This window comes from Kryptolebias marmoratus, linkage group LG2 (assembly GCF_001649575.2).
Source record: "Kryptolebias marmoratus isolate JLee-2015 linkage group LG2, ASM164957v2, whole genome shotgun sequence".
In the NCBI taxonomy this organism is placed as follows: Eukaryota; Metazoa; Chordata; class Actinopteri; order Cyprinodontiformes; family Rivulidae; genus Kryptolebias; species Kryptolebias marmoratus.
The window spans coordinates 31,934,156-31,958,519 of record NC_051431.1 but is presented as its reverse complement, the minus strand read 5'-3'; the positions used below and the strand labels follow the sequence as shown (position 1 = coordinate 31,958,519).

The following is a 24,364-nucleotide window of genomic DNA, read 5'->3' as shown; positions in this document are numbered from 1 at the left end:
TGTGCAGAAACGAAAGGCATATAAGGAGATTAAAAAAATATTGAAGGAGAAAGGAATACGTTTCCAAACACCACTCGCTAAAATTCGGATTCACTGGGAGAACGGAACGAAGATATACAACAGTGCCAGGACAGCAGCGCAGGACATGAAGGAAAGGGGCTACACCGTTGCAGAGCCAGGAGGAAACGCCGCGACAGCGCGGAGCAGCGGGATGGCAGCAAGTGAGGGGGAAAGAACGTGAAAGAGAAGCGGCACACCGAGTCAGAGAAAAACTGCAAAGCTTCCAATGGAAATCGTAAGATGTTCTGCTTTTAGAAGAAATTACGGCAGAAAACGAGGATTCAACTAAAACCGACTGGGAGAAGGTGAGATGTTGGACATGTCTAGACGGAGTGGTACCCCACAGGATGGGAGTAGTTCCAGATCTAGGGAGAGGCCCTCAGTAGAGGTGAGGATTTCCTCTCCACCCACCAACAGGGACTCGGGGATGAAGGATACCCCATGTTTGAAAGTCCGTCAGGTTTTTGATTTGCGTTTGGTTAGCAGAAGTTCACTGTGGTTTTGTTTTGAGTTGCTTGGGAGAATATTTCCAGAGACTGATAAATCATAACTATGACTGAGATCAAAATAATGTCGCTGAATGTGAATGGCTTGAATGTAGTGAATAAAAAAGAAAGGGTGATGACAAAACTGAAAAAGGAAAAAGCACAAGTTATATTCCTACAAGAGACTCATTTATCCAAAACAGAACACGAAAAATTAAAAAATTATGGCTACAGGAATCTATACTATAGTTCATATAAAGAGGGGCGTAGAAGAGGAGCTGCAATATTAATTTCGAACACAATACAATTTGATTACAAAAAAGAATTAAAGGATAAAGAAGGAAGATATATAATGTTAAAAGGAAGAATAGAAAACGAATTAATAACCTTGGTAAATGTATACGCACCCCCGGAGAGTAACAAAAACTTTTTCAAGAACCTATTTGATTTAATAGCGATAGAAACAGAAGGAATTCTAATTTGTGGAGGTGATTTAAATGTTGTCTTGAACCATAATGTAGACACAACGAGTCACAAAAAAACTAAAATGCATCTGACAAAATTTATAAATGACTCATTAGAAGAGATGGGAATGACAGATGTATGGAGAAGCCTACATCCATTAGGAAAAGATTTTACGCATTACTCGGCTGCTCATGGAGTACATTCAAGAATAGATTATTTTTTAACCAAGGAAGATGATAAACACAGAGTGAAGGAATGCAGGATAGGAGCAGCAGATGTCTCTGATCATAATCCAATTTATTTAAAGATATGTCTAAGTAACAGGAAACGAAATACTGTATGGAGACTGAACGTGGGAATATTGAATAGTGAACAACGGAGAGAAAAGATAAAAGCAGAAATAAAACAATATATTGAAGAAAATAATAATGGAACAGTAGACCCGATAATACTATGGGATGCCATGAAGGCAGTCATCAGGGGAAAGTTAATAGCTGAAACTGCGCATGATAAAAGAATTAAATTACAGACATACAGGGCAAATACTGAGAGACTTAGGAAATCAGAGCAAGAATATCAGGAAACTAAAGACCCAAAGGTATACCAAGAAATCAAGGTAGTTAAAAACAAAATAAATGAAATATTACAGGGAGAGATTGAAAAAAGAAACACATTTTTGAAACAGAATTATTACGAAACAGGTTCAAGGGCAGCTAAATTGTTAGCTAAACGTATACGCAAACAACAAACACTTAATACAATATCTAAAATTAGAAACCCCCACACAGGTGAATTAACAGAAAAACCAGAGGAAATAGAGGGAATTTTTCGAGAATACTATGAGAAACTGTACACACAACCTGAAATTGCACTTGAGGAAGAAATGAGAACCTTTTTAAGCGAATTAGATTTACCAACAATTGGCAAACTACAAAATGAGACACTGACAGCAACAATCACAATAGAGGAAGTTAAAGAGGCAATAAATACATTAAAAAATAATAAATCGCCAGGCAGTGATGGATACCCGGCAGAGTGGTATAAGATGTTTAGAGAAGAGTTGGCACCAGTACTTACAGCTTCTTTCAACTGGACACTCAATAACAACAAAATACCTCCATCATGGAGTGAAGCCATAATCTCAGTTATCCCAAAACAAGGAAAAGATAAGGAACAATGTGGCAATTATAGACCAATTTCATTATTAAATGTAGATTATAAGATATACACAACCATTATTTCCAATAGACTAAATACCTTTGTAACAGAATTGATAGAAGAAGATCAAACAGGCTTTATGAGAGGACGTCAAACACATGATAATATTAGAAGAGTACTACATATAGTAGATCAAGCGCAGCAGAAAAAACAAAGTACCATACTAGTAAGTGTAGACGCAGAAAAAGCATTTGATTTAGTAAATTGGGAATTTCTTTATAAAGCGTTGGAACAATTTGGATTCAGTAATAAATCAGTACAATGCATAAAGACACTATACCATCACCCCACAGCAAGAATCAAAATAAATGGAAGCCTGACTAGCAAATTCAACATTCAAAGATCAACCAGACAGGGATGCTGTCTGTCACCTACACTGTTTGCCCTCTTTATAGAGCCTCTGGCTCAGGCAATACGACAAGAAGATAAAATTAAGGGAGTTCTAGTAAATGGAGAGGAACATAAAATAGGCCTTTTTGCAGACGATGTAGTAACTTTTCTTGAACAACCAAATGAATCGCTACCAGTGCTGATGAATCTCTTTGGAAAATATGGATATCTGTCGGGATATAAAATTAATATAACAAAAACACAGATTCTAACACTAAATTACATACCATCAAAAGAAATTCAGGAAACATTTCCCATCAAATGGAATATGAAGGAAATTAAATATTTAGGGATTATCATTACTAAAGGATTAGCAACACTGTACAAAGCAAATTATGACAAAATAAGACAAGAAATACAAAAAGATATAGATAGATGGACTACCTTGCCCTTGGATCTGAATTCAAGAATTGAAATAATTAAAATGAATGTGCAAGCAAAACTTCTATATTTGTTCCAGGCATTACCAATAGAGGTCCCTCAAACTCAATTTGCGATATGGGACAAGCTAATATCAAGATTCATTTGGGGTGGCAAAAAACCTAGAGTTAAATATGAAACTCTTCAGCTACCAAAAGATAAAGGGGGTATGGGTCTCCCAAAATTAAGGGAATACTTCTGTGCAGCTCAGCTCAGACATGTTATATGCTGGTGCACACCAGACTATATAGCTAAGTGGAAAGATATGGAGAAAGAGTTTGGAGGATACCCAATTCAAAGTGTTATAGGGGATGAAGATAGATATGAGAGGATCAAGAAAAACATGGATCCAATTACAGTGTTTACACTGGATTTATGGTTCAAAACATTAAAAAAACACAAGATAAAGAAAGAAATGAAAGTGCTCAGATGGGTAGCATATGATAGCGATTTCAAACCAGCAATGTATGATAAAGGGTTCAAGCAATGGATAAGCAAGGGGATCACAGGATGGTTTACCCTTCAGAAAGACGGGGAACTGGAGAGTTTTCAAAAAATGAAGGACAAGTATAATTTAGATAAACACGAATTTTATAGGTACCTGCAATTGAGAGATTATTATAGGACAGAAATCAAGTGGGATCCCTCTGTGGAAGTGAATGGTGTGATTGAAATCGTGATAAAATCATTCAGTGGAACGAAAATTAAAATAATATCTACTCTATATCAAAAACTGATGATGAATAAACATTCAACTAAATATGTAAAAGAAAAGTGGGAGTCAGAACTTAACATGACAATCACAGATGAAGATTGGTCAGACATGTGGAAAACACATCAGACATCCACCAATTCACGGATATGGAGGGAGTTCACATGGAAAAATCTAATAAGATTTTTTATTACGCCCAAAGTCAAAAACAGATATAAGAATACAAACACAGGATGTTGGCGGAACTGTGGATCAATGAACGCTGATCACTCACACATATTTTGGAACTGTCCTAAAATTGTTCAATTTTGGAAAGATGTACATGAAACTGTGAAGAAGGTTTTGGGATATGATATTCCGATGAGTAGCATGGTACTATATCTTTGCAATTTTAACAATACCAAAGTGAGGGCAAAAGACAAGTATCTGATTAAAATAATGTTAATAGCTAGCAAGAAAGCTATTACGAGGAAATGGGGAAAGGCCGACCCCCCTTGTCAAGAACAGTGGACTGGAATAATAGAAGAAATCTACATTATGGAAAAACTGACATATCGTTTGAGACTTCAACAAACACAAATGGAAGAAAAGTGGATGAAATGGACATCATTCAAGACAAAAGACAGCGACAAAAACTAAAGAAAGAACTGGACAAACTAGGTGGGACAAATGCCAAATAAAAGAATAACTCCCAAGCAAAAGTTTCTTTTTTTTTCTTTTTTTTTGTGTGTTAAGTTTAATGTTATGTTGTAAGTGAAGTGTTCATGTACATTGTATATATAAACAATTGTGAAAAATACCAATAAACAGTTAAATGACAAAAAAAATGGTATTAAATCTACTTTATTAAATTAACCTTAAAACACAAATTCTAAAATAAAAGTTGAAATAATAAAAATAATCTTGATTATACAGGTCACTGATGATCACTACTGACAATCTGTTATTCTTCCATCCTGCCTTCATCTAAGGTCTGCATGAGAAAATGTTTTATATTGCGTACTCCGATGCTAATACTATAAATGTTTTGTTCTCTAATGTCAATTTTGCAACAAGCTTAATGTTCCTGTTTCATGTTTTTATGTCCTCCCGTGTGTCTTTCTGTGTGTAAATGGTGTGATTGAGGCCCCAGGTAGAGCCTCTTACCATAAGTACCATATTCGGCAGGGCTGGTGCCTGGGTAGAAGCCTGCGGTTCCTGCTGCGACAGGGTATTGCTGAGGTGTGGCCACATAGGTTGGTGACCGATACTAGGCAAAGAAAAAGGCAGAGTGTTAAAGACATGAAAATAAAATAGAAACATAGTAAGTTTTGTCAAAAATAAATAAGCAGTATTCCAGGTAAATTCAGTCATGAAACCCTTGCAGCTAAAACCGTCTCCCCACCTGTCCTGGTATGAAATAAGCAGGTCCTTGTGGTGAGCTGGCAAAGGACAGCTGCTGCTGAGGGATCATCATCATTTGGGAGCCAGGGCCCGCCTGGTAAACATGAGTGGGTGTCACAGGGCGAGGAGCACTGCTGGGTGGGATGCCCCGAGGCCCACTGCTGGGAGGCAGGCTGGCCCTGTTGGGGTAGTAGGGCTGAAGGAAGGCAAGGGGGCAAACAGGGTGGGAAAGGTAGTGACAGGAGAGGGTGGAATTCAAGATAATGAAAAGGAAGTGACATGGAGTTTGGATCAAAATAAAAGAAACTAACAGTAAATCTGTAGTTGCCAAAATAAACCTTGTGACATTAACAAGTAATGGATTTTAAATCTCAGTCATTTAGAGCGACTAATAGTTTACTCATGAACCTGTGGCTAAATTCCAAATGGAAACATATTGGCCCAGCCCGTCAGGAGAGATAAAACAGCTAATGCTTGTTGCTCATTGACATTCTGCTGCCAGCCTGGGAGCCAACCACCACAGCCAGGACACTGACACCAAGCCAACAATGCAAATCAATGCCAAGTATTAGACACACACACACACACACATAGCCCTCACGGTAACAGAGAAAAAAAAAATGGTAAAAGAGATGAGGGAAAAAGGGAAAAGCGAGTTACCTGTAGCGACCTGAAGCTTCCCTTCAGCAGCACAAAACAGATCACATACAAGGACATACCAGACAGAGACAATAAGAAGGTGGAGAAACAGAAACCACGACAGTCGGTTAGAGCAAAGTGCCCAGAAACATCTCTACAGAGCCGAGCAGCATGCAGTGAACAGGCTGGGACTCCAGGGTAACAAGTAGCCTCAACTCAAACAACTACTTTCATCAACAAATGATTACATATGAAATTAGGACTCAGTACTTTGGTGAAGATCGTTGAATCTGATACTTACTTTTTAAAATTATTTAGACAAGATTTAAATACCTATCTAGACTTTGACCACTGTGAACAAAATAATGTAGCAAAAATAATACTTAAATAGTTTAGGGATGTCACTGATTCCAAATTCTAACTCTGAATGAATAGGAGATGGCACATTTATAAATTCTGTGTATTTGAATGTGGACCTCCAAAAAACTATATTGGTATATTACTGTCACTATATAAACAACACTTTCACTTCCTACTAACTACTGATATTGTGGTGTTCCTTAGCATCATGTTTCTGTTAGGTTTTCCCTCCACATTGTTCAGTCCTATGTGTGCAGTTCTATCATCATTTCTTGAAAGTCCTCTCCAAAAAAACACTATTTTGATTTTAAACTTGCCAACACAGTATTTTTTAAATCTTTTGGTGAGCGTGCTGCTGAAGCTGCCTGTGATAAACAAAAGGCAGTCAGACAAAGATGTCATGGAAGGCTTGGTTGAGCTGTCTCGTTTTGTGCTGGGAAGCTAGTGAATGAGCTTTGCCAAGTGAAAGAGCTGCTTTGTACAAAATATCCTTGTTTTGTTCTCTAGACATGACTTTCCACTTATTTTTCTTTATTTAACAAGCAAAACATTAAGTTAGTGGTAGAGCACCCTCTGCTGGATGTCAAGACAAACTACTTGCTATATTTAGCTTCCAGCCTGTAAATTTTGGATTTGAACAGGGAAGTCTCTACATGAGAGCTACATTTTATTAAAAAATGCTCTTGAAGGAGGCTGATGTCCGAGTCTGTTTGTTTTGGTAGAGAATAATCCTGACGTTTTAGCCTCCCACAGTGCTTCCTTCCATGCATTAAAGGCTAGAGACCCCCCTCACCAGCATGTGTTAGTTAGCTGTGCTGTTAGTACCTGTTGGTGCATAGGTCGGGGACCTGGGGCAAACTAGAGGAGGAGAAGTACACAGGACAGAGATTAAAGTCAAAAGCTCAAGGTCCATGCATCACTCTCCAATGTTTTTCACCACAAATTTTAATCAGGGTTTCCCAAAACAACTCTATTATTTTAGAGACATTTGCACCGTAATTTATTTAAAACGTGATCAGCTTTAAACAACAATCAAGATAATTAATTTAATTACAGCAAACTTTTCAGGAACTGACAAAGAACTACATAATCATTAATTAACATTAAAAGGGCCTGGCCACGCTTTAACACAACACAACAAATGAAATGAACTGCTTAACTTTCCAAGAACAACTTAAAGGTGCAAAGAGATACATGCACATGTGGTACATTAGGCTGTGAGGATGGAGATTGTGTTGACACTGACAGTAAACGTGGTGCAGAACTGATGAGAAGCTAGCAAACAAAGCAGCACACATTTTAAGAAACTTACAAATAGATTTTCAATACTGTACCCTATTATTGTAACAAAAAGATATCTACTTTTACAAGTGCTGATTCCCAGTTTGGGAAAATTCACAGAAGGGAATGATGCCGACTAATTAGTCCAACTTTTATCCAGACTTAATAAAGCAGATCTAATGTAGCGTTTGATTGTTTGTATATGAGAAGACATGAGTGTGGCCTACCTGTCGGGGCTGTGGAGTGGGGTTCATTTGTGGAGGTGCGGGGGTTGCAAACACAACTGAAGGGGGCTGCCCAGGGGGAAATGAGGGCTATAAGACACAGAAATTAAGTCGTATCAGTGGGAAAAAAAGGAAAGAATAAATAGTGAAGATGTACTGTAGTCAAGTGGTCAACAACTGGCCAAAGATTATCCTCATCTTTCTGTTCATTTTATAACAAAACCAGACTTCTTTTACACTGATTTCAACAGGCTACGGAAAAGAAATGTAGTTTTTTCACTGTAGCCTGTGAGTATTTAGCCATTTACTGACTACCTTCTACATACAGAGTAAGTCAGGTGGTTGGGTGCTTTAGTAGAAATAGTAAAGAAAAAGAGATGAGAAGCATGGTGTACTTTTTCCAATATTACATATAAATATTGTTGTCATTGTTAAACTATTTTTTTTCAAGGACAAAACCATTTATTTCCAATTGTTTACATATTCAAGCACTTAAGATTTATAAATGACAGCAATCAATAAAATTGGCTATAGTTAGACTAAGAGACATGCTATAAATGAAAACGTCCTGAGAGTTATAACCATTCCCTGCTCCAGAGTTGTAAGAATGTCTGCACATTAAGTGTTAAAGCAGGTTTTTTCCTTTGGAAAACAATAACAGCATAAAGAGAACCATACACCACTTGAGCCCTTACAGACGGTGAGGTGATAGGAGCACATTACCTGTGAGAGACCAGGTGAGGGGGCAGGGTGGGGGGCAGAGGGGGGTCCCGTTATAGGCTGTGGTGCTTTATTCATTTCATGGAGTTCTGCATGGGGGCACAGATGTGGACCTGTCTCTAACCAAAGACAGGACAGAACAAATCTGTTGGTCCAAACAACTAAATAAATGAAAATAAATGTCAAGAAGAAAATAAGTTTGTAGACTTACATTTATTGAATTTCTTTAGGTTCCTTGTGTAGTAACAGTGAGGGGGAAAATCCTTTTTTTTTCTAGAAGGCAAGAAGAGAAACCATTTTACCAATGGAGATGTTCTGATAGCATACATCACAGCATGAAATTGTTTGTTCTTGAGTCCATTTAATAAGGAACACAGAAACAACACTGCTACGGCTTTATAATGCCTCTGCAACAAGTTGGCATGTACTAATAATAGCATTTTCGTAAATTATAAATTGTTGTACAAACATCTGTGATTTAGGAAATTAGGCAAAAATCAGCCTACTGATAATTTAGTAACCAATCTAAAACCTAAAGAGAACAAAGCTGCACCCCTAAAAGCCCATAAATGCTCTTACTCGGTACAGTTGAAAACACTAGTGTTATGAAGCCATTTCAATTCTAATGAATAAATATAATTATGACAGAGAGAATTACAGTTATCTCAAGATTAGATTAGATCACAATTTGCATGTCTACTACCTCAGCACTAATGTGAAAAACAGCTAACCCTATACACTGCTTCTTCAAAATAGTTGTCTGATAAAGCAATAATTCCATCATTTGCTGTGAACTCATAAAGAATATATAATTTTACAATAACTGACACATTTATTACATTTGAAACAATTTCTTTGCATTTATTTTACTATATTTAAATTATATTATAGTTCAATTTTACAGAGCTACAGAACAACAGGAAATGTATCAGAAACACAGAAAAACAAATCTCAAACTACACAATGCACACTCAGACATGATTTATCTCATTTGAAAATCTGCGGAAGCAATTTTTTGATGTTAAAGTGGTTTTATTGTCCAGAAAACAAATTATAGCATCGTAACTGATGGGGGCAGGGGGTTCAAAACTATTGTTAGATGAATCAAAATGCATGCATGGACAATTCTGAATTGATTTCTAAATGTGAAGAGTTGACTTTAATAATCTTAATTATTAACATGATGTTGAGGAAGGCAAAAGGCAGCACTCTGCACAGTTTATGGTGTGCACATTAACACAAGATGGCAGAGCGGGACACATCACTGGCACTCTCTGCATTGAAAGCAAGTGTTTGGAAGGAATTGGCTTCTATAAAGTTGAAAAGGAAAAGAACCTGGACAAGAGCCGCACTATCTGCAAATTGTGTAAAACTAAACTGAAATGTTTTAGAAACATGCCAAACATGGGAAGTTCTATAAAATGAAGGAGAACCGATCAGAAGCTGCCAGACAAACAAGCAGTGTCAAAGTTTTCACCTTCTATGTTGCAAACCTTGGAGTCAATACAACGTTCCACCTCTGAGATATTTTACTGACAGTCATTCCCACATTCTACTTCAAGACCAAAAACAAAGTCATGGAATCACTGAAGAAAGTGGGTAGGTTAGCCATAACTGCACCTTTTCACAGCTAGCATCTTATGTGCTTCAACAAATAAGATAACTAGAGTCACACAGGTATAAATATGCCTGAGCTATTAAAGAATGTGGCAGAAAAATCACAGATCACTAAGGATTTACAACCATAATTCTCTAAAAGTTGTGACATTTAAACTGTAAATAAAAACAGAACTAATGCCTTGAAAATCTCACAAACCCATAATTTATTCACAATAGAATAAACATATCAAATGTTTAAATTAAAAAAAACTTGTATTATTATTGGGGGGTGTCATGTTTTAGCAGCAAGACATGAAAAAGTAGGGACAGGGCCATGTTTGTCTCTGTAAATAACCTCCTCTAATGGATGCAGCATGTGCTTTAGCATTGTCTTGCTAAAATATGCAAGGCCTTCTCTGAAAAATGTGTTTTATGGATGGGACCATGTGTTGTTCTCAAACCTGGGATATTTTCCACTAAGAAACATTATTCTGAAATTGTACCACTCTTGCAAATTAACCCTAATTCATTGCACTCATATTCATACCACTTGTGTTTTACAGTTTTTTGTTGGCCATGTTCATTTTTTGTTTGTTCTGTTAGATGTATCGCTGCCATCAAATCCAAACTTTCTGAGATATGAAAGTCATTGCATTCTGTTTTTATTAACATTTTACATAATGTCTCAAGTTTCTTGGAATTGGGATTGAAGTTTTAATTACTGATAATTAGTGGTGTTCCGATCGATCGGCCACCGATCATTATTGGCTGATATCCGTGAAAAAGTATGTGATCGTGTTAGCCAATCAATGTCTTTTGTGGCTGATCACAAATCCACCACAAAACCCTCATACTCTGCAGCCTGCAGAGGCGCTGTGTGCAGTGTTGTGTAGCTGCTGTGTAGCTCCCTCTTTCCTTCACACTGCACAAGCGTGCACCTGCAAATTCAAAACAAACATGTCTGCCATGTGGAACTTCGACACCGTGTGGGACAGTGATATGAAGTTTGTGTCCTGCAACAGCTTCAACAGGAAAGTACCTTCACGTCAAAATCCTTCAGCACTATGAAGTTAATACAACACTTAAAGAACAATCACTTGGCAGAGTACGGTGAGAGTTTGAGTCTCACTGCACAGAATGAAAAGAAGACACCCGGAGCAGTCAATTCCCAACACTCGTCCGTATGAGCCTGACAGTCAGAAGGTGAAGCAAATAACCAGAAAAATTATTGAATTCATCGGTCTGGACGACCAGCCGTTCTCAGTGGTGGAAGACACTGGGTTTCACAGACTTCTCTCGAACCTGGAGCCCCCACTTCGTTCTACTGGGACGTTAGTGTATAAAAAGGGGGCCTACGTAGCCTTGCAAAAAAATTATTTTTGTGAAGTGTGAAGAGAAGTGCACCCATTAAGCCTATTAACCGCTAAAGCTAATTAGCTAAGACCAAAGCCATGGCCGGTCTATATGTAAGAACACAGATTTTCAGCAGGAAAACAAAGAAAAACTGGAGTCAATTAAGAGTAAAGTATCAAGAATAAAAAGAAGACTGGGAGAAGCAGAAGAGAGAATAGAAGAAGTTGAGGAGAAGGTACAAAATTTGGAGGAGGCCGTTGCAGAGATGCTAATGCTAAATGAGAAACTAGAGGACAAACTAACAGACTTGGAGAGTCGCTCACAAAGAGACAATATAAGGATTTATGGCGTCTGCGAGGGAGCCATAAAGGATTTCACAACTATGACATCCTTCACTGAAAAGCTACTGTATGTGGCTCTTCAACTGTCCGAGGAAGAGATACCAGTCCTACACATTGAGAGGGAGCACTGTTCGTTCATTGCTCGGCCACCAGCAGGAACCCCCTGTGCTCCATCATCATAAAGTTTGGGTGTTTCAAGTCTAAAGATCTGCTGATCCGCAAAGCTTGGCAGATGAAGGGGTTTAAATGGATGGGAAATCAATTAAATCTCAACCACGACTACCCACAGATCATTATCATCAACAAATGAAGAGAATATGCTACGGTCCACATGGTTCTGAAAGAGAACCAAGTTAAGTTCTTAAGTTAAGACCTTATTCCCAGCCAGGCTGTGGGTAAAATATAGGGATGAGACGAAGGTGTGTGACTCAGCAGCAGACACGGCAGACAACTTGAGGAGGAGAGGGTATGTTCTAAAAACCACGAAAGCTCCAGAATCCCTTACAGAAAAAATAAAACGGCGGACCTGGACGAGAGCAGGGCGGCCCAGAACGAGGAACGCACCCGACCCAGGCAGAGACGAGAGCTACAAGGTGAAGAAGACCTCCACCAATAAAGATCTGGGTATTATTGCTTTTCTCAGTTAGTCACCCCTTTTAATAAGGACAATGCTACAAGTGTAATGGGTGAGTAAGCAGTGAACGTTGTTTACAGGGTTTAAAGTAACTGCAGGATACAGCCAAGCCACTAAGCACTCCCTCCACTGAACACAGAAGGGCCTGTCTTACAGCGCCCACTAATGGCACTACGGTCAGTAGTTTAGACCCCTACATAAGAAGTCATTTTTTTGTTGTTGTTTTATTCTGTTAATTTATAACATGTCTGTTGTGAAAGTTCTTTTTCACCTTTTGTTCATCCTTTGTTATCTGCAGAGGAAGGGAAGCTGGCCATGTTGCTCACCGTTTTGTTTGGTGAATTACTTGTATGCAGGGCAGACCATTAAGAGTTGTTTCACTTCACATAAATGGAGTACTTAATCCTTTTAAACGTTGGAAAATGCTGTCCCAGTTTAAAAAAGAAAAAATTCAGATTGCCTTCATCTAAGAATCTCATCTTGACGACACTGAACATGCTAGACTAAATAAAATTGGATTTAAACAAATTAATTTTTCTGTCCACTCCTCAGGAAAGCAAAGGGTGGCAGCTGTTCTGCTGTGCAGTACATAAAATTTTGAATATATATCTGAACATAAGGACAGTGCTGGGATATATGTTATAGTAAAAAGGGAAAATAATTGGGGTCTTAGCCTACTTAACATTTACATACCTATACATTTTTATGTTTAAAAAATGACCTTTTTAAGAGTTGTCGGCTGTGAAATTGGTATCAGTACACAGGGTTTCCCCCAGTGTATTATAAGCCTGGTGGGCCGCCAGGCTAAGCTCTGCTAGTTTATTGTAAAATACGTCATTTTTTATACACATTTTTTCACACCCGCATCAACTTCACGAGTTGATCACCGCACGCACAGTGACGCAATCACGCTGTCCCTGCCCCTGCACAAAGGTCCCGCGTGGTGTCAGGTTGTGCACCTTTTGTAACTTGGTGCCGGTTACGCAGCGTACTGCCCCGTCTTTTTGGAGAAGACTGCACCGACGTTTAAATTCAGCATTAGATATGCTTTGTTTTATTACATGCGGTGATCCAACATGCAGCCTGTGCCACAAAAAGCACAGTACAGTATAGCATCTGTCTGTTTTTCAGAGTTCTCTGTTGTTATTCATTGTATTTATTTTAAATTGTATTTTTGTTTACAAAAGTATTTCAAAAGTGCCTTTTTGTAAAACTGTAGTTGTGTAAATATTTGACACAAATATCTTACAATATCACATAATAAATAGCCATATTTTCAACTTTCCTGTCAACTTCAATCTTTTTTTTACTAAATCACGGTCAGCCGGCGATTGGCCAGCAAACAGCATGTTTTACAAAATCTGGACTAAATGGACAGAGTACATAAGACCCTATCGGTCAGATTTTCTTTAAGAATGCAGTTCAGGACTCAAAACTCTGTCTTGTGATTGATGGCTTGCTTTCTACAGCTGTTGTGTGTTGATACATGTTTGATTTCATATACTGAAAATATTGAAAAAAAAAAAAGAAAAGAATATTAGCATGAGAAAAACAAGAATGCCAAACATATGGGAAAAACTACAGCAAGCAGTCTGCAGAAATGATTTCAGTTTATGGAGCAATCTTCATTTTAGGGAGAATGAAGCAGGGCACCAACACTACATCCCACCTCACCTCCCCGGCTTCACATGGAGTACTGTCATTTGAGCTGGCCTGATATGCAAGAACCGTGGGGGTCTAAACTCCAGAACACCCACTTCAGAAACATGCTCCTTTAACTATTGCATAAGCTCTGCATGTACTCTTATGACCCACTAAAAGAGAGTGGCGGAGCAGCTGCTTGTTGCAAATGAAACCAGTATGAAGTCAGCTGTAGAAGCTGGAACCACTGTTGGTTACAACTGTATACACGGGAGCTAACCTGCTCTTTCCAATACTGTTTTAAAACAATTTTTCACAGAAAAGGTAAGACAGATAATTAACTTTATCTCATTGCCTGGTGAAGTCAGAAACAAAATATAAAAGGTAGATTTCTGGATACTTTTCAAATGATATACATAACATAGTTTCATCTGCAGGGATTGTATCTGTTTGTAGGCCTGTCACGATAACAAACTTTGCTGGGCGAATAATTGTCTCAGAAATTATTGCGATAAATGATAATATCGTTTGGAGACCATTTTAAAATAATGTAAAGATAATAACATATTAGTGCAAGTACATCCTCTCAGATTAAGATTACTAACTAAAAGAAAAATTGAAAACCTACATTCAACCAAAGCAGTACGGATTATGAAGTCTGTAAACTAAACTGGCCTTCAAAAAGTAATAATCATTAGTTTTATACAGAGAAGACGAACAAAACTGCCAGTTTTATAAACAAAAAGTGCAAACTAACAAAAGCGCACAGGAACAGAAGCACAAATGTGATATACCGGCTGACAAAGGTTCAGCGGTTCTCCTCGGTCATTTGGTTTGAATCTGAAGTGCTCCCACACCGCTGCTGGTACATTAGACTTTGAAACCAGTTCCATTAGGTTTTTTCCCACAATATCAAACAGCATTTCTTTAGCTTGCTAACTCCTCACGGGGGCTAACGCTGCAGAGGTACAAGACGAGGCGCCTCGGCTGGCGACCTGATGTGATAGGCCACGCCCCCCTTACACTAAGAGAAAGGAAGGGGTCAGTGAAGAGCATTCGTCTTCCAGTGTCTTCAGTAGAAACAGAGAGAGACACAAAGGAACGATAACGCCAATAAATGAAACTTATCTACCTCATTTTAATGTATCATGCGATTAATTAATTTATTGTTTATCGCGACGGGCCTATCTGTTTGCACAAACTTCTTAGCCTACTGCCCGAGTACCCTCACCTTCTCCTATTTATACAAATTTACAAGTTCTGCACAAATTTGGCAAACATGAAAATCATTATTAATTTAATCAATATTTAGGTTGCAATAATTTTGATAGTTCTTCCTTAATTTGACTGAAAACCTATGTTTCACTGGACTCGCCCATAAATATTACACTGCTTTCACATAATGTACAAATGTGTTCATAAAAATACAAGTTGTCCTCCATATTCACCAGAGGTTTCATTAACCAAACAAGTATTATTAGTAACCCATTTCTTACTTTTAGTGAACAATTACAGAAAAGTCTGAAAGCTGTGCAATATTATGACCAATTAGGAATCAGGTTAATGCAACTCCCAGCAGTACTGTCAACCCCCACTTGCAGCAGACCCCCCAGGCCAGTTTGTGGTAAATGTGCATAAGCAGCTACAGTTCAGGCTCATGTAACACTGACACTGTAGTTAGTGAATCCTGGTAATGCAAATTTAATAGCTCACTAAAGACCCACCAACAAGAAGCCTTGGCCAAATTAGATTGTTTACGTAGAGGTATTGTAACTCTCTTTGGTCATATATTTATGGCCTAAACAATAGATAATATATTTATTTGTTTAATAGTAATAGGTGTTATTACACAGTTTATAAGAAATAAGTGGTTATTTCTTAACAATGTTCAATTCAAAAAAATTAGGATGAGTAACTACTGAGAATATTTTGATAATCTTGTCAAACTGAAAAAAAGTGTAGTGCAACCTCAGTCATGGAGGCACTGAATGTTTGGTTTCACTTTGTGCTCCATTGGCTGAACACACATTTGCAATATCAATGAATCATGTTCCATCAACTGTGGAAAACAAAAACTGTGGTTGTCTGAACTAAAATTTGATTCAATTTGAAGCTGGCATAAAAGATAGAATAAAAGTTTACACCAGCAGAAAAAGTCTTTTCCAAACAACACACTTTCTTTTCATATTTATTATTATGGTTGATGTTTCAACATCTCCACTTCATGCAATTTGTAACTTGATGCAATTCAAAATGCAGCATATGACCACTGTTTACTTTAAAGAATGAAATTTGATAGTAAATGATCTTACTGGCTCCCAGTTTGGGTACAAAACATATCAGTGTCAAATGCAGGTAAGCTCTGTTCTGACTATTTATATAGTATACTAAAAAAAATGTGATTGCTTGTGCCATCTTTTCCTTAAATTTATCAATGTACATTTCAAAGATTTCATCTCCAGACCATCATCATATTTATGTGCACCAGTGAGACTAAGGAGATCAGGGATTCCCCCAGAAAAGAGGCTAAGTTGAAATATGGCTATTTATTTTGTGATATTGTAAGATATTTGTGTCAAATATTTACACACTTACAGTTTTACAAAAAGGCACTTTTGGAATACTTTTTTAAACAAAAATACAATTAAAATAAATACTAATTGTTCGCACTTAATTTGAATCCTAATTTAAGTCACATTTACAAATAAATTAAATTACCATAAATGAAAAAGTGCAAACAAAGCACCAACACACGTCTCCCATCAAGGCCAACGAATAACAACAGAGAACTCTGAAAAAAAAAAAAAAAGAGAGATACTGTACTGCATCTCTGCAAGCTACGTAACCAGTGGAAATACGGTAAAAAGAGTGTGTGTGTGTGTGTGGGGGGGGGGGGATGTTTAAACTTGAAGCATTCAGTTTGACTTTCATTCATTTATTTGCTTTAGTTGTGATTCACCCATCATAGAACTAATATTTCTTCCCTCTGTGGTCTATAAACTCTCCTTTTTATCGGCTGCAGCAGTAATCTCCTTCCATGAGTTTTAAACAGTTTGATTATCTTTGTGATCTCTCATAGAGGGATCATAGAAATGCTGATACAGGCGAACCAGCTCCACTAGAGCACCGAAATCGTCCTTTTGAATGGTGTGCGAAGTTACAAAAATTGGGAGGTGCATGACCATGCGGCGCAACACCCTTCGCGCAGGGGAGGGGACAGCGCGATTGCGTCACTGTTGGTGCACGCCCTCGCGCGTTGATCAACTTTTAGATTTAGGCTCGGCCCCAATACTCACACTTCCACCCTCATGTCCTTCAAATGTGCGTTCAAGCTGAAGGGTTTAATTGCGTCGTGCGTCCCAATTCTCTGAAGTGCTCTTTAGCCCCGCCCCATTTGTGTCCTACATCCACCCTTCGGCTAAGCCCACATCCAGGCTGACTTTGGTGAAGTATTTACCCACAATTCATTGCTGCATGTCAAGGAATCCCTGGAGATCTTTACTGTCCACCAAGATTATCAATGAATCAGTAGTTTACAATTTGATGCATTCTGCTCTAATCCCATCAGTAAATCACATTGTTGGCACCATAAAATCACTATTTTAATTTAAAAAGTGCAAATAAAGTTTAAATTCCAAAGAAAACAATGAAAAGTCTCTATAAACTCTCTGTAAAAATATGTTTGCAAACAAAAATTTAGAAACAACTTACTAATTTACTTTAGTGCTGCGAAAATGATTTTTTGCTGATAGGTTTTCACAATTACCAGTGACTGGAAGATGAGCCTAAAAAGGTTTATTTTAAGCAGGAACTGCCTCAGTCTAAAAAGGCAAGAATGCAAACACAAAAAGTTGGCAGTACAACTTCAATCAACTGCACAACACTTCAGTCAAGTTAAAAAGGGGGTAGCAACATGTCTCTTATGTGCTACAAGTATTGTTTACAAAGAGGATTTGGAACATTTTTAACAAGTTAGACTTTTAAAACAAAAACCTTTAACACTATAGATGTATTACTATTTGGTCAGCACCAGTTCCTGGATACTTAATTATCTCCTAATGTGAAGTAGAATTTAAAAAATTGTGACCCAACATTCAACACAGAGGTGAGACAGGTCCTGAAGACTCACATCCTAAATGATTATTATTGAATTCACAGTATCCGGTACAGCTTTAAAGTAATTCAAGATTTCTACTACAATTCATTATAAATTACAGCCCTAGCATTCTTTAAATGAATGCATATCGCTCAGCACTTTTCAGATCACAATAGACTAAGTTCATCTTATGTTGAGAAATTACCTAGTTATAACCATTTGGATCAGACCTTGAAAATACATGATGTGAAATCTCATGTGTTACCTCAAGATGTCGTGCTTAAAATATGTGTTGTGAATGATTCTCATCTACTACCACATCAAATTTTAGATCAACATCCATAAAATAAACTGAGTTTTAGCCATTTTTGCAATGGCTAGGTCAATTAGCTGCATGGCCATGTTGAATTAAATTGACTCTTAAAGTTAATCAGTAGAGGTACATCCAATGATTATTTTTTGAATGTTTCATTAAAATCCATCCAGTGGTTCAGAGATATTTTACTAAAGACAAAAAGGGTCAACTCCAACAGTTAATGACAAAGCTCAAAGCATAGATCCTGCATAACATGGAGTATGTGTTGTGAATGACTCTCAGCTATTTCTACGCCAAAATTTAGCACAATATATGTAAAACTGACTAAATTAGAGCCACTTTTGTGTTTTTTAAGGTCAATTGGCTGTAGATGTAATCTTAAATTGGATTAATTAGTTGTAGATACCCATTCTGTGATTATTTCCTGAAAGTTACACTGAAATACATCCAGTGCATCACAAGATATTTACAAACAGAGTTGACTCTTAACAATTAATGGCCTCATTTTAAATAAAAATCTTGTGAAAGCTGTTAGCACTCAGAATATGTGCTGGAGATCAGTCCTAGCTACTACCACACCAAATTTTAGGTCAGTATCTGTAAAATTGACTGACTTATAGCCAAGTGTTGTTTTTGTTTTTTCAGTTGTAGATGTACAGACAATGATTACTTCCTGAGAGTTTCATTAAAATCTATCAACTGATTCATGAGATATTTTGCCGACACTACAAACACAGGCAAAAACATTACCGACCTTACCAGCAGGCAATAACTAACCCAAATGGTATCCCTAAAGTTGCTTTGTATGGAGCTAAATTAGTCTCTAAAATATTCACTAATGAGTACAACAAGATTTGTAAGTATACAACATAATTCACAAATGTGTATGACACAATGCATAAATATGTACATCAACATTCACAAATGTGTAAACAGTTTTTCAAATGTACGCTAACTGAACATGTAGTAATACACTACGCATACAATTCAGCAAATGTGCATGCACGAATCACGAGCTGCAGACAGATCAGTCAACACCAGCGAACAGATCACCTTCCTGTGCTTAGGCCTTCTGAGATATGCTTATCACACTAGATTCACAAATATAATGCTGCGTTCAAGGTTGGAGAAAAGCTGGGATATCTGATCATTACTGTAGCAGATTTCCTGGGCTGTAGGAAACACAGTTTTTGACTTGGCCCAGCAGCCCCTAACCAATATATTAAACACATGCACCTATGTTAACATTACTGGATTCTAAAAAGGTTGACTTTGTAGAATGTACTGCTGAAATAAACTCAATTAAATGGGTAGCTTGTTCTTCTAGTGGAAAATAAAAACTGTCTGAAATCTGATGAGAGCAGCAGAGCTTTGGCCTCCATCATGGGACGGAGTGCACACGATGGTGGGGCGTCCACAACACGTCCATCTTTTGAAGTAAGTATGATCTTAATGTGCATCTAGAGAGAATAAAAGGTAACAGCTGATGTCGGTGGGAATGGACATAATACCATTTATCATCTTAGATAATACTGATAGTTGGGTGCACCAAGAATTGCTTGGCCTTTAAGGTGTTGCCCTCTCTGTAGTAATGTGATATTTTAGTAATAACCTTAGGATGTTTGGAAGGTGCACGGTGTAAAAAAACAAGACAGTCTCTGGTTTTGTTATGCATTACTGGTATGTATTATCTAAGATAATAAATTATGCTAATATATAGCACAGTGTTGTGTAAAATGTTATAAAATAAAGTAAAAAAATGTTTTAGAAAGTACAGCTCTGGTACGAATAAAGAGACCACTGCTAAATTTTCTGAATTCATCATCGCTACATGTATGACAGCTATTAACTTCCAGTGTCTGGGATTAATGAGGCAAGCTTGTGACGGGATTCAACAGAAGAAACAGAAAAATTTTAACAAGTTACACTCTTAATGAGACACTCATTAGGTGATCACCTGAACCAAATCTTATATAACGAGGAAAAAAATATAATATATCATTAACCTCTTGCAACAGTACCAGCTGGATGACAAAACAGCGCTAGAAGTATCTCAAAGGTAACTGAAATAATTCAATAACTGCTGACCCTGCCTAAAAAGTTGAAAAGGCCAGTTCTGAGTAAAGAAAAGAATGGTTCAGTTTTATTTCACTGGTAGGGGCATACAACGAGCGTTTGGTTTTCAGTGTGGTTCAGGTCGAGATGAAGGAGCATCAGAGCCTTTATCCAGATCAGAACCCCACTGAAAACCTCTGGAATGTCATCCCTTGGAAGATGAATCAAACAGCTGAGCTGACTGAATTTTTGCACCAGGAGTGGCAAAAAGTCACCCAATAGCAATGTGAAAAACTGGTGCCAAGATGCATGAAAGCTGGAATTAAAAATCAGGATTATTGCAATAATTATTGATTTTGATCTGTTCTCAAGGTAAAATTTTAGCATTGTTATGTCTGAAAATGAATGTAAACATGTTTTCTTAGCGTAATCTGAGGTCTGAAACACCACACCTTCTCTCTTATTCTGACCATTTGTCATGTTCTGCAACTAAATGTTCTAGATGACAATGTTTTATTTGAAATTTGGAATAAATGTTGTCAGTAGGTTATAGAATAAAGCAAAAATGGTCATTTTATTCAAGCTCATAGTTATAAATAGTAAAAACTGATAATTTTGCAATGGTCTTTTAATGTGTCCCAGAGCTTTAGATTTTCCTATTTGATTATAAATCAATGCCAAGCAATTAGCAATATTTTACAATGAAAATTATTTACATAGCGTAAATGTCTGCTCAAGTGACAGAGTGTCAGGATCTTCTGACAATATTCTGGACATGTGGCAGGCCAGCTGTGACAGCCTGCTTCTGACACATTGTGCATTTGTCCTGCCATTACACTTGTGTTTCAACATTCATCTAGTTGTTCTGACTGAAAGCATTACTGAGACTGAGGAATAACAACGGGGGTAAATCTGTAGATATAAAGACGAGGGGTAAATGTATGCAGTGTCTGTATGTCAGCGTCCATTTTGGACCTACATCTCTCTGCTGTGGTCACATGTCTGCAGTCCTCAACATCCTGCAGCCATCAGATCAGGGGGAATCAAACACAAACAAGCCAGCCATTCCGAGTTTTAAGGATCATACCTTGGCGTCAGAGAAAAATGAGCACGTTTACCCCAGCAGCCCAGATGTTCACCATCTAGAAGTGCGGGACATCTCTGCTCTGACACAGGGGCGTGTCTCTGCCTGTGGTACTGGCGCATACAATGAGCGACAGTCACATCTACCTAAAAGCTTATATGCATATATATACATAAACATCTAAATATAAAACACACGCCCATGTAGCATTCGGTGTCACGGAAACGGGACGGACGCGCTCCTGTAAAACTGTACACAATGTGCTTGTTAGCCGTGTTGCTAACTTTTCTAGGCCCAGCCTGGGTTTACCACGTGGTTTCTCATACTATTGGCGCGATACGCATCCCAGCAGCCGGCTTCATCATGCCAGCCACGCCTAGGCCGATTTCAGCAATGAAACCTCCTGTATTTATCAAAACATAAACGAATGCAAGCTAACTCCAAAGAGTCGGATGTAAACACAAACATCGACAGGAAGACGAACCAGAGTTCCGGTCGAGTAGCTGGTGAAGCTAGTCACCGAGAAGAAGGCTTTAAATATTCAACACAAACACAGTTTCTGGTCATCCTGAACACTGTCAGCACACAGAACGAGTCTGATTGCGCAGCTGAACATCTCAACCAGCAGTGACAACAACAGAGCCTCCGTTTCTGCAGATGCAGTTTTATGAGGGGATGATGCTGACAGAAAAATCCCACCAAGTCCTGCTTTAACCTTCCTGACAGCTGTTAACCACAGGAACTCATACAACTCCTTGTCAAAACACTCCCTCCCAACACTTTGCATTACTTCATTCTCGTTTTATTAAAAAGGGTACCACATTTTGTTTTGAATTACCAAACTAAATATTTTGTCTGACAGAAGAATGGATGTTTTAACCAGCCTAATCGTAGAAACCAAACCATCTCAGATTGCAGCATCGCAATCACATGGTTTCAGATATCAAATTATCAGTTGGCATGTCCCGATCCAAAGCTGTCAGACACATTTATTTACAGAATCCCCGGTTGTCAAACACAAGTAAACACACTGTGCTGCTTTTTACCAGAGGTACAGAAGAACCCTGACCATCCGAAGCGCCAGCTGAATTATTCACGTAGCTCTCCTGTAGCTAGCCACAGTAGCTGGATAGCAACTAGTATGATCAATGCTAACCGGTGACTAACAGTCACCCTGTCGCTTCTCCTGTGTAACAGGATACACATAAGACAATACTTCTCCTTATATGAGTAAAAGCTCATATTAGCTACACACTGCCGTGTTAGTTTATTAGTCGGGCTAAAGAAAGAGCCCACGTCGTTTTAGCATGGAGCGCTAACTAGCTAGCAGTAGCTAATCCCTGAAAACACAGCGGGAGCAGCAGCAGCAGCCAAATCTACTCCAGAAAAGTAACAACACAGAGCTTTGCCCCCAAACTAACACTTGCCACCGACATTTAACTTCCTCCTTGAGCCTCCGAGTCAAAGTGACGACACATTTATGTGAAGAAACGAACATTTGAAGAAATAATTGAGCTGTGGACCGTGGCGTTACCTTCCTCTCCTCGAGTCCGCAGAGCCGGACGAACGGATGGCTCCTCGGAAGCCGGTAGTTCGTAATTCCGGCAAAATCCCATCACGTGAAAATGTTCACGTTCTTTTTTTTTACTTTAACTCATTATGTATCATGTCTGTCAATACTTTGAGAACTGTTTTTGTTTGTCAAACCTATGTGTTGTGTTGTGCCACACACAACAGACAGCTGATTAGCAAGTAACCTATTTTAGATTGCCCCATTAGGTATTTTGTTAGCAGCATGTCACAAAATCATAATTTGCTTTCACTTCTTTAATCTATAAAAAATAGTAAAGATAACACTGTTTCACAGACATGGATTAGTATGTTAGCACCAAAAACAGTGATTCCCAAAGACTCCCAAAACTTCTCATACAGTACATGAACAACTGTAGGCGACATCACGTTTTCCTACTTCTTTAAGACACAAATATTTACTGTAGTTATTTACATGTATTTTCTGCACTTTTGTCTTCTTTCCTCATGTCTTTCAGCACACATCGGACAATATACTACTGTTATGGTCAAGTACAAGTATTAGACAGAAAATGAATTTTAAAAACCCAGCCAAAATCTGAAGAAAACCCTTCAGAAAGCCTGAAGAACCACAGATAAGGACCATTTTAAGAGTCTGACTGCTTAGAAGTGAATAATACAAGTATGTATCCTGAGGCAACAATAGGTCAGAGGTCAGTGCCGTGGTCCTGAGACTGCATCAGGAAAGACAGCTGATGGAAAACAATGCCACATCTTTTGTGCGAGTTTGCTTGCTGTAGAAACCCCTGCAGAAGAGAGCAGCCAAAATAATATATAAAATTACATGCAAGTGTAAAAAGAAGGGTGAAACACTTTTACACCATATTGCTACAGTATTAGCAAAATGGTGACTTTATCGACTTTATTGATCAACAACACATTTAGATTGCTTGATTTATTCACTTTTGCTATCAGATCACAAAATCTTAGGGCTGAATCCGTTCATTACAGGGAATTTTGAATCTAATCCTAATAACTTATCAGTAAAAGAGAATAAATTGGCCTTTTAAGATTTTATTACAACATAAAAAAATCACAAACAATTAACATAAACAAAAGTGAGTTCATGTGTTACTTTCATTGTGCTTTTCCAGTTTTCAGGTATTCTACCTGATTCCACGTTATCTGTACTATCAGTGCCAGTAGTGCAAGATAAAACTGGGAAGATATCTTGTATTGATACTTCTGTTTTTGTTTTTTAGATACATCTAAAGCTTTTGACAGAGTTAGCCACCATAAGTTGTTTTTTAAACTGCACACTAGAGGTGTTCCTGCATATTTAATCAGAATTGTACATT

At 37.9% G+C, this 24,364-nt stretch overlaps 1 protein-coding gene across 1 annotated transcript in view; it reads right to left on the bottom strand.

Moving 5' to 3' along the window:
- Positions 1–23,118, bottom strand: part of LOC108249459 (eukaryotic translation initiation factor 4 gamma 1) — a 67,545-nt gene extending 44,427 nt beyond the window's left edge. Inside the window, exons 1-8 of the mRNA XM_017438858.3 lie at positions 23,011–23,118; positions 8,569–8,630; positions 8,361–8,476; positions 7,641–7,727; positions 6,958–6,990; positions 5,794–5,814; positions 5,135–5,329; positions 4,897–4,999 (exon numbers count right to left, since the gene is read on the bottom strand). Of these exons, the coding sequence (XP_017294347.1) occupies positions 4,897–4,999; positions 5,135–5,329; positions 5,794–5,814; positions 6,958–6,990; positions 7,641–7,727; positions 8,361–8,435 (514 nt within the window). The 5' untranslated portion in view covers positions 8,436–8,476; positions 8,569–8,630; positions 23,011–23,118. The remainder of the gene's footprint in view (positions 1–4,896; positions 5,000–5,134; positions 5,330–5,793; positions 5,815–6,957; positions 6,991–7,640; positions 7,728–8,360; positions 8,477–8,568; positions 8,631–23,010) is intronic.
- Positions 23,119–24,364: the final 1,246 nt, after the last annotated feature.